General features: G+C 40.6%; 1 protein-coding gene across 2 annotated transcripts in view; it reads right to left on the reverse strand.

The window, feature by feature from the left end:
* Positions 1-16,027, reverse strand: part of DLG2 (discs large MAGUK scaffold protein 2) — a 581,213-nt gene that overhangs the window by 539,445 nt on the left and 25,741 nt on the right. For both annotated transcript variants that reach the window (XM_026651698.2, XM_026651699.2), the window contains exon 2: positions 850-903. In XM_026651698.2, the coding sequence (XP_026507483.1) occupies positions 850-903 (54 nt within the window). The remainder of the gene's footprint in view (positions 1-849; positions 904-16,027) is intronic.

Below are 16,027 nucleotides of genomic sequence, written 5' to 3' on the forward strand. Positions count from 1 at the left end.
AAGAACTGAATTTGTAAGTAATTAGAGCTTAGAAAAATTCATTAGTTGTGGTGAAGTTCTTTCTGGAATCTGAGCCTATCACCACTGTTTGTTAACAACACACAGTAACCTCTGAAAAGCTCTTCACAAAAGGGTAAGGCTAAAAACTGAGCATTAATTTTTCTATTTTTAAAAAATAAAATGACATTCCTATTAGTTAAAAGTTAAATTACTATTACTTATCTGACAGCAATGCCAAGCACATGCTAGGTGCTGTACAGAAACACCCTAAAATGCCTCCAGTCTAAAAAAAGACATACAGAAAAACAGACGAAGGGTTGAGACAAGATGTTTCCCCTCCATCTGATACTAGAAATTCAGACACAGACTTATATAGCTGGAAATTTCTTCAGAAAAAAAAAATCCCAAATCAAAACAAAAACTCTTGGTATTAGTAATATTTGCTGATCTGCAAATAAAACTCTTCAAGTTTTACAGCTGCACTGGGAAAAGGGAAAGACGCAATAAATCCACAATATTTTTCAAAAGAAAGTTACCGCTAGTTTTGATTTGTTAAAACTTTGTTGCATATTAAAATTCTGTATGTGAATTACTACTTTGCACTATATGACACCAGACTTTATTACCTTCCCTAATTTGTGCAACTGGGAAAGAATTAAATCACACAAGCATTTTTAAAAAATAGATACAATATATTTAAAGAACATTCGGTGCATACACTTGACTAATGTTTTGTGTATCTGATAATGCAGTGAAGAGAATTTTACTGGGGGGAGGGAGGGAAATCAAGATAGACCAGGCTGTAAGTTCAACTGTTTACAAAAAGAGGAAACAAAATATCATACTTACATAGGGAATTGTGTCCAAGGTGTCTGTGTTGACTATTATAGGGGCGGGACTAGCCTGAGAGAAAAAGAAAGGGGGGAAAACAAATTTAAATACTTGAAACTATTAAATATTCAAATCATAGTAACATGAAATTCAGAGCTAGCACCCTTCCCTCCCTTGAATGCACAAGGAACAATGGTGTGTGCCTTGGGTATCTCTGAATTCACTGGCATTTGAGGTCAGTAGGAGGTACTCAGTATCTTGCAGGATTGTGCCCAAAGAGCCTGATCTAAAGTCCACCAAGTCAATAGGAATCTTTCCATTAACTTCAGTGGTCTTTGGATTAGGCTCTAACTGCACAAGAAGTAGACATTTACTGGTTAGTATTGTATGAAATGGGGAGTTCTGGGGTCTCAGGGCTCCATGTAAACATGAGTTTGTTTGTTTCAACTCCCATTGTGTACACACTCCAAGTCTTGCATCTGAGCAAAATGAATTTAAAGTTAATGACGGAACCCACAACCAGGCAAGTTTCAAGCAGTTTCAAGTTTCACTAGAAGCACTGAGCACAGCTCTACCATCAAGTACCCTTTTTTAGCCTAGCATTTCACAGCCCAAGAAGCAGTCACCCCCCCTCACCCAAAAAAAGGGGCACTGATGCAGTAATTCAAGTGCTTTCATGTAATCACATGGTTTCTAACCTTTCAATTTCATGATATAGGAGAAATATTTCTATCTAAAGAGAAATTATAGGTTACATGCAACCACATTTAACATTTGCTAAAATTATTTCCCGTTATACAATTGTTCAATCACAGGGAATACACTGAGAACAAGACACACATATTTTGGTACTTTGAAGTAGGTACAATTCAGCTGATGACCTGTCTTCATCTATTACAGTACTGTACGGTTTGATATTAAAAACCACTTTCTAAATATCTGAAAATAGGCACTCTCTGTGACTGCCTTTCATCCAGTTATCCTTGCTGGCCCTCAGTAGCTTTAATTAGCTTAAAATAAGATATACAAGTTTCAGAATCTTTTTCCATTTAGATGGTTATAATTTCAGTTATAGGCCCTGCAGGAAAGATTTATAATGTGTAATCGCTGAGTTTAAAAATACAGACCTTCCATGTCTACTTGCAACTTCACTTTAGCTTTCATGAATGTTCAACTCAATACTGAATATCAATTCTTTTGTCTATATTATAAATAGAAAAAAGATGGTTTTCAAGATAATACTGTTGTCTCTGTCAACCTTTAGATTTCACTGAAATCCTGGTTTTACTTCTCCATATTGATTAATCTTAAAATCAGATAGTCAGGGCAAAATAAATCTAGCATAGTTTCCTCAGCTCTTTTATTATTTACAATCTCCAGAATTAAAATGCCTTGTCATTCCCTAATCAAGCAATATTTGTTAAGCTACGGGAATCAATCAACAGCCCATATTTTTCTCATCACTTCTCCACTCTTGCAAGTAACTCAGGCCCTAATTACAAAAATTGCAGTAATGTATTCATTTTTCAGACTGCCCTTTTAAGAAGTTTCTCAGCAGGAAAACAATGCAAGTGATGAAGAAGCGTAGGGACATTATAAAATAAGATTAGTTAAGGACTTGGAATTTCTTTGGAGAATTCATCAACTGCTCCTGTAATCATGTAACCTGAAATGACACTGGAACATGTCCATCCATAAAGAACTTGCTTGGCCCTGTTTTAGGAACTCAGACTTCTGTTGATAGGTGCACAAACTGTTGAAAGATAAGGTGCGCCGGTACTATGCAAAACAAATACTTTCCAGACAAGTCAAGAGCCTGATATTTGAGAGCATTTTAGGTGAAAGGACCCTGGAATTTTCCATGGATGGCAGGTGATAAGTGATGAGAGATCGATATAAAACCCAAAAGACTCCAAAGTGGGGGGATGATTTGTTTGTTGGGGTCTGTTCCTCTTCTTATTTTTCACTCCAAGTTGCAGGTCCAATGGGTATCAAGCCACCTGGGTCTCAAAACATGGGGATTCTTGTGTTTTGATAATGTACCCTTAGCCATCTGGGACGTGGTCTTGCCTGCTCATTGCACACTTCACTTCACTGATCCTGCTATTAGGAGGAGGAGAACCTCGCCTTTCAATACGACCATGCTTCTAGTGTTTTCTAGCAGACAAAGATTGAGACAAGGAAACAAAAGATATCTGGTTCTATTCCCAATTCTGCCACTTGACTTGCTGTGTGACCTTAGGTAAGTCACCTAACCGCTCTGCCTGGGTTTCCTAATTTATAAAATGGATGTTGTGATTCTTATTTGCCTTTGAAAAAGATGTTGAAATCAACAGATGACAAGCAGTAGATAAGTGCTAAGAACTATTATATTTTAATAATGAACAGTTAGTCCTGCAGTTTCAAAAATAGATTTATTCTACTGGCACCCTCCTGCTCAGCAGGATGAACTCCACTAATGAGTTAATATAAAGATGGGACTCCTTTAAGACAGATGGAATATTAGGGTTCCAGGACTCTAGGTACTGGATTTGAGACAGTGACAGAGAAGCATATTGAATCGACTCGGGGGGTTGGAAAAGTTAAATCAACCCAAACATTTCCAGAACACTTTTCCTCTATGTCAGTGGTCTCCAAAGTGGTGTGCGTGCACCCCAGGGGGTGCGCAAGAAGATCCTTGGGGGTGCATGGCAGGAGGAGCGCTTTTTTTTTTTGCTTCGTCAGGCAGGAATCCAAGCGGCTTCTTTTGGGGGGGGGGCCCTTTGCGGTTTTTTTTTTTTTTTTTTTTTGCTTCGGCGCGGCAAGGGGTGCGTGCTCAAAAAATTTTTACGGATAGGGGTGCGCGATCAAAAAAGTTTGGAGACCACTGCTCTGTGTCCCCAATCCTGTTCCTCATCTAGATATTTAACTTTTGATTCCACTATCTACCAAGACTGCTGTCAACTTACTGCTTCATCCCTGCTGCACCTGAATAGGACCTTTTCCTCTCACTGACTGATAGGAGAAACTGCTTCCACCCAGACTATACCAATACTTGGAAGCCAAGACAACATACTTACAGCTGCAGTGCCCGATTGGTATCAAACAGTTGTGAAAAAAATTGGAAAAGAGGGAGATAGAAGTTTTTTTAAGGACATGAACATAGGAGACATTCCTCTCATAAATATACTCAGGATTTTCCAGCTCCAGTCAGTCAGGTTGTCTGGTCATTTTAGCACCAAAGGCATTATTTGAAAGCATAGTAAAATAAACTTGAACCACTAACAGGGAGAGTACAAAGCTACACAGTCTTGTTCATGAGCATTTTTTTCTGTACAGCACCCTCATAGAGTCATAGAGTCATAGACTTTAAGGTCAGAAGGGGCCAATATGTTCATCTAGTCTGACCTTCTGCACAACGCAGGCCGCAGAATCTCACCCACCCACTCCTGCAACAAACCCCTAACCTATGTCTGAGCCACTGAAGTCCTCAAATCATGGTTTAAAAACTTCAAGGTGCAGAGAATCCTCCAGCAAGTGACCCGTGACCCACGCTGCAGAGGAAGGCAGAAAACCCCCAGGGCCTCTGCCAATCTGCCCTGGAGGAAAATTCCTTCCCGACCCTAAATATGGCGATCAGCTAAACCCTGAGCATGTGGGAAAGATTCACCAGCCAGACACCCAGGAAAGAATTCTCTGTAGTAACTCAGATCCCACCCTCATTAATTGACCTTCTCTAAATATTGTATGCTATGCTTATACTCATCAGGCAAGATGAACTCTGCTTCCAGTCTGAGTACTAGTTTTAGCCTGGTTGGCCTTGGTTTAGGTACAGTGTTAATGTAATATATTGTCTGGTTTTAACTGATTTTAATTCTATTCAGAACACACAGCATTTCGAGTTCTACTTATTCCTGGGGCATAATGCAATGCACCTCGGGGGTGGAAGGGATGGAGTGGGGGTGGGGACTGGGCGGAGCACTCCCCTGGCAGACAGAAACTCGGCACTTCTGTCTTGGGCCCCGGACTCCCCTAGGGACGTCCTGGCTGGGGTCACACCAAAATGCACCACATGGTTTAGGGTCTATTTCACTGAAAGATGTGGAAAGGAGACCACCACTGAATACAGTGACAGGTATGTGACTCTTAATCTAGAGATGCTATTGTCCTGACAATACCTTTAAGTGAATTGATCCAAGGTCTGCTATGCATATCTAATTTTGTCAAGTTGAGATGGCTTGTTTAGGCTTAGCAAAGCACTGATACCTTCACGGGCAATGACAAGCAAGACCCTAGAACTATCCAAGATCTATTATGCATATTCTTTCCAATTTCTTATGCCTCAACCTTCAGCATCTTGGCAATCTACTGTGACATGACTTACAAATCTGGACACTGGAGAAAGATCTGGGACTCATGGCTCATGCCCATTAGCTTTTAAATAGCATCAGTATTTCTTATTCTGATCCACTTTCAACACTGACAAGATCTACTGAAGAGTTTCATCTGTCACTCTTCTTCCACATGCCCATGGATGTCATTCTTCATTAAAACTTTATGGTTGTGGTAGCCCAGCACTCAAACAGATTTAATATCTGATTCATTGAGTACATAATGTCTTCAAGTAAACTACTGCGAGATTTCTAATGGCAAGCAGTAACATGTGTAACACCCACAAATGCTTTAATGTCCTTTGTGTTCAGAAAGTCATGGTCTCTTTGTTCCTAATAGAACTTACTGGCTCCAAGAATTCATTTAAAGAAGAAGAAAAGAGGCTTAGCTTTTGCTTTCTTTTCTCACTCTCTCAATTACTTTTCAGAGAACGCTATTTGTTGTAATAATAGCGTATTGTGTTCCAGACAAACTACTTAAATGGAGAAAACTAGTGATTAAGGATACAGAAACATCAACACAGGCAACAGTGGCAGCAAACGCAAGGTATTCTGTAGGAGAGATACTGGCCAGGGTGACATTCAAAATGTGCAAGAATAAAGCTGATGGAACCTTTTCTTTTTCCATGTTACAGGACAGAACTCCCGAAACACACAAAACAGCACCACATGAAGGAATCTGCAAAGGTGATCCAGCTAAGAAGTTATTTTCTCCCATGAAACAAACAAAATATGATAAATATGTTTTCCACACAAAGAGCTTATTACCAGTCAAAGCGCTTGCTACTACAAATAGTCCCATGGAATGCTTACTCTGTGAGCAATCCACAGGAGTAAAAATGGTATAATTATAGTAATAAGCACTATGCCTGATTAGATGGCTTTTGAAGTACTGGACTAAAAAATTAATAGTGGAACTGGGACTAAGATAATGATACTGTCATACATATATGACATATATATATATATATGACAGTATCATTATCTTAGTCCCGGTTCCACTATTAATATAATTAATATATATAACATTTTTGAATTTCTCAGTTTCTGAGTAGGAGAGCTGACTATTTGAATAAGACGTTTAAGTCATATTTAAGGACTCGTATTCCAAAGCAAGCTGGCCTTGGTGAGACTGGATATTCTGGGAAGCTTCATTTTACTGTTTACATTTTCTGTCTGTCTATATATCTTTATATTAGTAAGAGCAATAGTCCCTATATTTATTTTACATTGTCCATACATAGTCAATTCCCAGTATGTTGCAGAGTTTTGTGTGAACAATGCATAAATTTAACAGGGAAGAGACAGGGAAGAAAGATGACATTTCTGGCAACTGGGTATGGGACAAGTGAATACACAAATGCAATCATCATCATTAGGTCTCAGAGCCAACACAATGGGGATGAATGGGACACTTTATACCTCTCAGTTTTATTGTTTCAGGCTGTTTGAAGCCTCAGAAATGTTACCTGCTCAATTTATGGCACCGCACCTATACCCTAGCCAGGGCTCAAGGTGTGACCCAGTCAATTCAGACACCCCCACACTTTCCCTACCAAACTCCCTGAGTTTCACCCAAAGCTGGTTTAATATGAGGGCGGCGGCGGGGGGTGGGGGGAAGGGAAGGGGGTATTTGAACAGGTCTCAGGCCCACAGAAAGACAACACTGCATTAATTTAAACTCAGTTCACTTTTTCAAGGTTTTTCTCAAAACTACAAGAGCTAAAATACATACATACACTGTAGCAGAGAAAGGGTACAAGCAACCACATGCACAGATTGAGAATTACTTGTGTGTGCGTGCGTTGCCACATACACACAATTCTAATTTAAATATACAGATCAAGACTCCAGAATCTAAACTTTCAGTCTAAAATATATATTGAGTTTAACCTGACCGTTTGCCACAGAATTGTGCTCCAGAATTCTATAAGGCCACAAAAATCACACAATACACAGTTGCTTAGTCTTATGCACCACGGCATTTCATGCAGCTCATTTTCCATCAAGTTTTGAGTTTAAAAAAATCAATTGTTTTATATGAAACTGATAAACTAGAAAGACAGAGCTCCCTTGAACAACTAAAGAGTAACTTCACAGCAAATAGTTCTCCCTTCTATATATAGATGTGAAACAGAAAAAAAGTCACTTGTTATATTGCTATCAGACAGTCACTGGCAGAGTAGAAGAAAAGTGCCTCAAGAAAGCCTCAAGGCCTTTCCTTATCAAATGTAAGGAAATGTAATGTATAATGCAGCCTCCATATAAAGCTATTACAAGTTAAACTAAATAATTTATCTCAAAGTTATTACAGAATGTGTATATTTGGAATTTATTTCCACTTTTATTTTTTTTTCAATATAATTTTCCAATTTTTATAAAAAGCTATTAGCTGTGATATTATCTATCAAGAATAAATTTGGACCTAGGCAGAAACTGACATCTCCATCCAGATCAGCAAGTGCCAATGGGAATAGTTTCTCAAAAAAACCCAAACCAAACCAATCTACTATATAGTCAAAGTCCCTCCTCTTCTGATATTGCCTGATAGCGGCTTAAATTAGCAATGATTAACATAACAGCAATAACTTTTATATCCAATATCTGATTCAGTGAAGGACATAAAAATGTCAAAAGAAGAAGTGCTGAAGAATAGGAGATATAATTATGATATGTCTATAATTCTGCTCAAGATAATCAACAATAAGATTTTAGTTGACTAACTCTCGGGATCTCCGCTTCCTAGGCACACAGAAGAGTAGATCCGTTTGCCTTAAGCTAGGGAATATAAATGAAACCCGGTAGTGAGAATCACACGTTTCTGACCACTGTGTCTCAGCAGGCTAGTGTGAGAGAAATTGGTTCAGCCGTCTCACACTAGGGCCTCAATTTACTAAAGCATCCCTAGGCCATGATCCTGCATTATTAGGGACCTATTCAGGAAGGATGCTTTAAGCATACGCTTAACTTTGAATGCATGCTCAAGTTGTTTTGAAAAAATCAAAGGCACTTAAACATGGATGGTTAAACTTAAACAACTGTTTAGTTGCTTTCTTGAATCCAGGAACCTGAATCCCAAGATCTACAGAGTAGGAATCCATGCAATATGGTTTCTTTAGAGATGTATCACATCAAAATCTTGACACCTGATAATGAAGTTGAAGTTTTTATGTAGTTTATAAAAAATTTAATACAAGATGATGCATGCTGGAAAAAATCTGATTTGGCACTGCAAATATTCAAGTGGCAAAAAATCCCTACTGGAAGAAGTTATTTAAATATCAACAAAGTAATCAAAACTGACAAATCCATTAATATGATCATTTTTAAAGAGGTGTATTTTAAGCATTTTATTTTATTGTTTCCATAACTTTTATTATTTGTTCAGGCAATAGAAAGGTGTTTTACGGAATAGTACATCAAGTTAATGTACAATAGCGACACTTATTGTATATTAAAAGTATGTTTGTCTAACATAAACAATAAAAATAACAGCCCTTTCTTTAACAGTTTTTTAGCTTTTGCGATCAGCTATAATGCCCTCTGATTTCCAGGGCATGTTTACACTGCAGCTGGGAACATGGCTCCCAGTGGGAGTAGACAGACTTGCACTAGCTTCAGGGCTGGATTGACACACAGGCAAACTAGGCACATAACTAGGGCCAAAATTCATATGGGGGGCAGTTAAAAAAAATCTATTTGAATTTTCATGTCTCCCATTACTAGCCCGAGTCTCTGCTGGAGTCATAAATGTCCACACTGCGATTTTTATGTGTTAGCTTGACCAATCCTAGAGTGAGTCTCGCTACCCGCGCTGGAAGGCATGCTGCCATCTGCTGTGTAAATGTATCACGAGGCTTTTAAATGGTGAAAGGCCCATAGAGTGGCTTCTCCATTGGTTGTTAGAGGAGCCAGAATTGGGCTGGGCAAGTCAAACCCCACCACACACACATACAAAGTATTTTTTCTGTAGGATGCCAATGGACAATGCCTTGAAGATTTGATAATACTTCAGATATGCTTGTATATATAAATATATAAAAATATATGCATTTTACGTTCACTTGCTGAAAACTGTGAGGTTCTTAACAAAAACAATTAGAGGCATAATTCAAAAGATATTTCCAAATCTGTGCACCATCACTGTAAGACAGCAAATTATGTCATATAGGGAGAAATTCATAGGAGAAACAATTAAAGCACCCGCATATCTTAAATTAATATGGAGTGATAGAAAATATATCAAAATATAAGAGCTAACTCATCTTCTATTGCATCATCACTGTCAAATACCCCAGAATTTGGAATATCTTCAAGTTTATGTTTGTTCTAATGCACCCCTTCTGGAATATGTAATTGGTTGATATCTGGAACAGATGCAAAACCTCTTGGGTGAAAATCACAGTCTAATTGAAGTCAATAAGAAAATTCCAATTGACTTCAATGGAGCCAGGATTTCACCTATGTTTCTACTCTGTATGGGTTTTCTTTTATTTCAGTCTACCTTTTATGTTCTTGTTACATATGTCTTCTCTATTACAGTGTGAATGTTTTGTTTTTACTGATTCAGTAGAAATTATATCAAAGTTACAAACAGAAAAAATCAGTGACAAATCATGTACTCATTTTTAATTTATTCAGTATGCATCTGGATCAAATAGAAATGCATTAATCAGCCTTGCAGTGAATGAAGATAAAAACTCTGCTTCTGACTGAAAGAACCCTTCCCCCACAAATCATTCTACTCATGTCATCTCTTCAAAATCAAAGGCTGCATTGCCCATGACATTACTTTTTGCTGGTAATCTTTAAAAGTAATGGTGTACTAGACTTTCAAAGCAATAACCCAACATACTATTTTGCTGTATTTTTCACAGCCTGAAGTACCTGAAGATTAAGTGTCACCTTTATTCCTTTACTAACAGGAATTTCATGGGGATGAAAAAAAAAAGAATTAGTCTAAGATCGAGGCAGAATAATAAACAAAAGGAAATGCAAATTTAAAAGTGAAATAGGCAAATGAGTTGGACAGAATTAGGATCTATTATAGAGGATTTATTACAATATAATAGAATTCCAAAGGATAAAACACATCTGCTTTCAGTATCCAATCAGTTGCATTGTACTTCATACACAGCAAACCAGAAATAATATAATAACTGAACAAGTGCCAGTTAGAGCTGACTTGTACTTGGCAATAGTGCAAGCTTTAGAGAATGGGGCTTATTTCCAGTCAACACAAGTGGTGCAACATCTGAGAAAGCAGATTTAGGGGAAGAAATAAGAATGCAGCAGAAGGTGGTAGACTTTAGAAAGGAGAGAGTTTTACAAAGCTTTCCAGGCAAAAGAATGAATAATATGCATTAGTAATAAGTAGGGCTGCGAGTTTGTCACAGAGGTCATGGATTCCGTTGACTTTCTGGGACCTCCATGACTTCTGCAGCGGCTGGTGCGGCTGGCCCAGGGGCTGCCTGAGCAGGGCAGTCTCAGGCCAACGCAGCCCCGTCCCCCAGCAGTAGCAGGAGTTTGGGTATGAGAGGCTGCTCAGGGCTGGGGCACAGGAGGTGCTGAGAGCTCTGGGCAGTGCTTACTTCGGGGGGCTCTCTGGAAGTGGTGACATGTCCCTCCCTCAGCTCCAAGGTGGAGGAATGGCCAGACAGCTCCGTGCGCTGCCTCCGCCCACAGGCACTGCCCTCGCAGCTCCCACTGGCCATGGTTCCCAGCAAATGGGAGCTGCAGAGCCGGCATTCAGGCAGAGGCAGCATGCAGAGCTGCCTGGCTGCGCCTCTACCTGGGAGCTGAGGGAGGGACATGTCGCTGCTTCCAGGGATCTGAGTGGAGCCAGTTAGGGAGCCTGCCAGCCCCATCAACCTGTCCCTGCCCAGGACCAGCGGGGGTCCCGGACTGCTACCCCCAGACCGTCCCCCCCACCAGCAGCATGCCCGGGCTGACCCCAACCCTCCAAGATTTAGTCAGGGGTATACAGTACAAGTCATGGACAGGTCACGGGCCATGAACTTTCGTTTACAGCCCCTGACCTGTCCCTGACTTTTACTAAAAATATCTGAGACTAAAACGTAGCCTTAGTAATAAGTTAATACTGGGCAGCCAGCAGGAGAAAAGCCGGGGGATGTACTGTCCATAAGAAATGTCATATTAACTCCTTCTTCTGGTTAAGTGTATATATGTAAAGCTATTTTGCCATATGCCCTTCACTCAACCTACTGAAGGTTATTTAAGTCATAATAATAGGCAACAGGTGAAATTATTAAGCATGGGTTTTAAATATCTACCACAGACTCAAAGTCAAGCTGCCCTGAACTGTAGCAAATAGAAAGTATTTTAATTTTTATGTCAGTAAAAATAACCAACCAAGTAGTTAATCTCAGCCCACTTACAAATCCACAGCATCCTGTGTGGCAGGTATGAAAGTATAAATGAGCTCATCTAAGCTCAACTTTATGGATCACATTCATCACCACACACCATACATGTTCTCTTTAAATATTTTGGAGAGCAACGTAATGTGAAATATTGCATTTCTATCAGAACGCAGTCATCTGCAGGTTGTTTTTGAGGGCAGTGAGCAGCCAGAAAGAGAAGACTTTGTGAAGAATTTTTGATAATTCAAGAATATCCTCAGGATAAACAACAAACAACCAGGCTGCACTTTCTACTACAAGATCTTGACAATATAGGCAATGTGGTGTTGGTTTTGAACAAAGCAAATCTACAGCTAGAAGGGGGAAAAAAGATACACTATGAAGAATATCTATGATAATTCCAGTAAGAGGAGTGGCACCCTTTTCTTACATTATTAATACTGATGTAGAACCACATCAATACGCAGCACACAGGACACTCAAATAACTTGAGGGAGCTCCGTTTCCTCTTTCATATCTGAAGGCCTGTGTACCATGCTATTAAACAGAAAGGTTATTCAGATCTTGTCTCACCAACTTAGTAAGTGATATGTGAAAAAAGAAAGCATGAGTTGTTATTCCCATCACATAACAATGACAAACTCGGATTGACTAAAATAAATGTTATAACCTTCCATTAACAACAGGAAGAAAATTACCTTGAATCAATGTAACTGGAGCCAGCATTTCTTTTGTCAATGTAAACACACACACCACATCATATATTGTTATGAAGCTTTTACATATTAGTTATCAATTTCTTCAGCTGTGACATCTAACCTTAAAATGCTACATATTTAAGGGCAACACTAGCCCTGATGGGAAACTAGCCTGATAGGAAAATTGCATAATTTTCTGGTTTCTGGAATGAATTAAGAAGAGTGTTTACCCAGATTAAAGAATCAAATCAATTTTAAATAATCTGGATTTACCACTTCACAATTTGTCGAAAGCTTTGAGACAATCTGAACATATAAAATAAGATTCAAACTGGGCATAGCAATGAAATTTGGAGTAAACAATCAACTCCCTTAACAGGATTTGTGGATGTGACAAAGATTAAAAATTAATGGTTAGAAGTCATTTATAGCTCAGTCTAGAGGGATCGGAGTTCTGAATTAAGCAACTGGTCTGGTCAGAGAAACTGCTTAGGAAAGCCTAGTTTGGTAGCTAAATCACTAGACTCTGGAAAATTAATTCAGGACGTTTGGATTCTATGCCTAGCTTTGCCATAGACTCCTTTAGGTAAGTATAAATCCAGCAATGTTTGTGAGACACTGAGATAATATGGGGATGAGGCCCATAGAAAAGTCTATAAGTAAAGTGTGAAAGAAGATATTCTGTCCTGTTTTTTATCCACAACAGATCACCAATAACTGTAGACTTTGTGTAAATATATCTGTTGGTTATATTTAAAGGTCAGTGTGATATTACAGGAAAAGTATGGACAGAGAACCAATTTGCCACTCTACAGTTGTCTGCAACTGGTACATTCTTAAGTAAGGCTTTAGAAGTAGAGAGTGTTCTTTTGGAATGTTCTGTCACCCTGGAACAGGGTTGAACATGAGATTGGTTGTAACGGATCTTAATACATCCGGAGAAGCATTTTGCTAACCTCTGTTTTGAAATTGCCAAACTTTTATTTCTGTTCACAATGGGTACAAGTATTCCTGACATCGAGGGTGTGAAATATGACTTCATGAGTAGCTTTGGTGGGGGAATCAGAAGATGAATACTTTGATTATCATGAAATTCTGCAGACAACTTAGGTAAAAATTTTGGCTGGGTCCGTAGCAATATTTCTCTCTGGTGAATACTGAAAATGGGGGAGTCTGCCATTAAAGCCCCCAATTCTGCAACTCTTAAGGTAGAAGCGATAGCTACCAGGAAGGTGGTCTTCATAGATAAATCTAATAAAGAACGCATAGCCATTGAATCAAAATGATGTTTCATAAGGCAATTAAGGATTGGGTTGAGGTCCCAGCTAGGAGTAGCATGTCTAATTTGTGGGAGAGATTCAACAAACCTTTTAGGAATCTTGCCATTGTTGGAAGAGTAAAGAGCAAAAAAATCCCCTATGGGGGTGTGAAAAGCTGTTATTGCTATGGAGTGTACTCCAATGGTATTCACAGAAAGACCCGATGTTTTCAATTCCAACAGGTAAACCAATACCCTGGGAAGAGAAGAGTGAGTCAACAAAATCTGACGATTATTACATTATTATTAAGATAATATTTTTTTTGTTTCTGGAGATAAGTATTCCTTGTGGAGTCTTTTCTACTATTTAATAATACATGTTGTACCTCAGATGAAGAGAATACCTCTGTTCCAAAGAGCCATCGAGGAACCAAGTTTGGAGCCTCCGAATCGGCAGAGTGTGGTACTCTAGGTGACAGAGGGGTCAGTGACAGCGAGTCTTGAAGCTGACAAACTCCTTCACACTCATTAACAGCTGAGGCCGAAGATACTAGCAGGCTATTAGCGTACCTAAATTACTGCGGTACCGAAGATATCGAGCGAGAACCTACGGAGGACTGCTTCGGTACCAATGCAGCTGGTATTGAATGTTTGGCATAGGAATAAGTTGACTCTGATTCCATCGGTACCATAGGTGGTCTTTGGTACCAATGACTTCCATGCTACCGATACCGAATACTGTTCAGGGACAGGCTTAACTATTTTTCACCAGAGCCTCTGCTACTCTTGGTATGGGTACCTGAACTTGGTACTGAGTCTGTCTCAGACAACTGGCTCCTCTTCACCTTTGCAGTACCAGCACCATTTGGAGCCTGCATGGAACTCTCCTTGGGACCAGAGGTCATCTTCTGCATCAGCAACCGAGATTTTCTTGTAGATTTACTCTTTACCTCCTTCTGCTTAGAGACAGATGTCAACACTACTTCTACAGAGGACTTCGTATTTTAGTTGTACTCAGTGCTGCAGTACCACCTACCTCTCTAGCACGGGTCAGTTGCTGGAGGATTCTCTGCACCTTGAAGTATTTAAACCATGATTTGAGGACTTCAATAGCTCAGACATAGGCTAGGGGTTTGTTACAGGAGTGGGTTGGTGAGATTCTGTGGCCTGCGTTGTGCAGGAGGTCAGACTAGACCAGGGGCGGGCAAACTTTTTGGCCTGAGGGCCACATCCAGTTTCCAAAATTGTATGGAGGGCCAGTTAGGGGAGGCTGTGCCTCCCCAAACAGCCAGGCGTGCTCCGGCCCCTGCCCCCTATCTGACCCCACCTCGCTTCTCACCCCCTGACGCCCCCCCCCCCGGACTCCTGCCCCATCCACTCCCACACTCCCTGTCCCCTGACGGCCCCCCCGGGACTCTTGCCCCATTCAACCCCCCCTGTTCCCTATCCCCTGACAGCCTCCAGACCCCCTGCCACCCCATCCAACCCCCCATCCTTCCTGACTGCCCCCTGGAACCCCTACCCCATCCAACCACCCCTTCTCCCTGTCCCCTGACCGCCCCTGGAACCCCTGCCCCTGACTGTCCCCCGCCGCCCCATCCAAGCCCCTCTCTCCTTCCTGACTGCCCCCCCGGGAACCCTGCTCCCATTCAACCCCCGTTCCCCGCCCGCTGACCGCCCTGACCCCTATCCACATCCCCGCCCCCGACCACACCCCAAACTCCTCTGCCCTCTATCCAACCCCCTCTGCTCCCTGCTCCTTACCACACTGCCTGGAGCACTGGTGGCTGGAGGCACTACAGCCGTGCCGCCCGGCTGGAGCCAGCCACGCCACCGCGCAGCACAGAGACCGGGTCAGGCCTCTGGACTAGACGATCATAATGGTCCCTTCTGACCTTAAAGTCTATGATACTATGTACTCAGTGCTACAGTACCACCTACCTCTCTAGCAATCTCCAGTGACTGAGATTTTAATCTGGAACAGGCACTAGCAGTACTGGGAGGTCTATGTAAATTGGGCGGGGGGGCTTCAGCCTCTGGATCGGAAGCTGGTCATAAAGCTTGTTCCATCCTCAAGAATGTGAATGAAAACCACTTGTTACATAGAGAGATAATTCTTCTTTCACAAAGGATTTTCCATTGTTTTCTCTCATGAAATGAAGTCTGCTGTAGAGGACTTGAACGTCTGTGAGAATGTGATCAAATGTGGCAGTTTATCTTACCCTGTTCAAAGATGCATCAATTTAGCAATCGTCACCGGCACCTCCCAAAACAACGACAGGATGGTAAAGTGAATAAAATAATTCGGGATGCAGAGCCAGTCAATGGCTTATTTCAAATTACACAAAAAAGCACCAAGAAATCACTACAAACTACATTTACAATAAGGAAAGGTATGACTTCAGCTCACAAAGGCAAAGCAATTCAGAATTAATTGGCTACTCAAGCCTTTCAGTCCACCTCAAGTTCAGAAATACATTTTTTTGG

This window comes from Terrapene carolina, unplaced genomic scaffold (assembly GCF_002925995.2).
Source record: "Terrapene carolina triunguis isolate 2854851 unplaced genomic scaffold, T_m_triunguis-2.0 Scaffold97, whole genome shotgun sequence".
Classification (NCBI taxonomy): domain Eukaryota; kingdom Metazoa; phylum Chordata; order Testudines; family Emydidae; genus Terrapene; species Terrapene triunguis.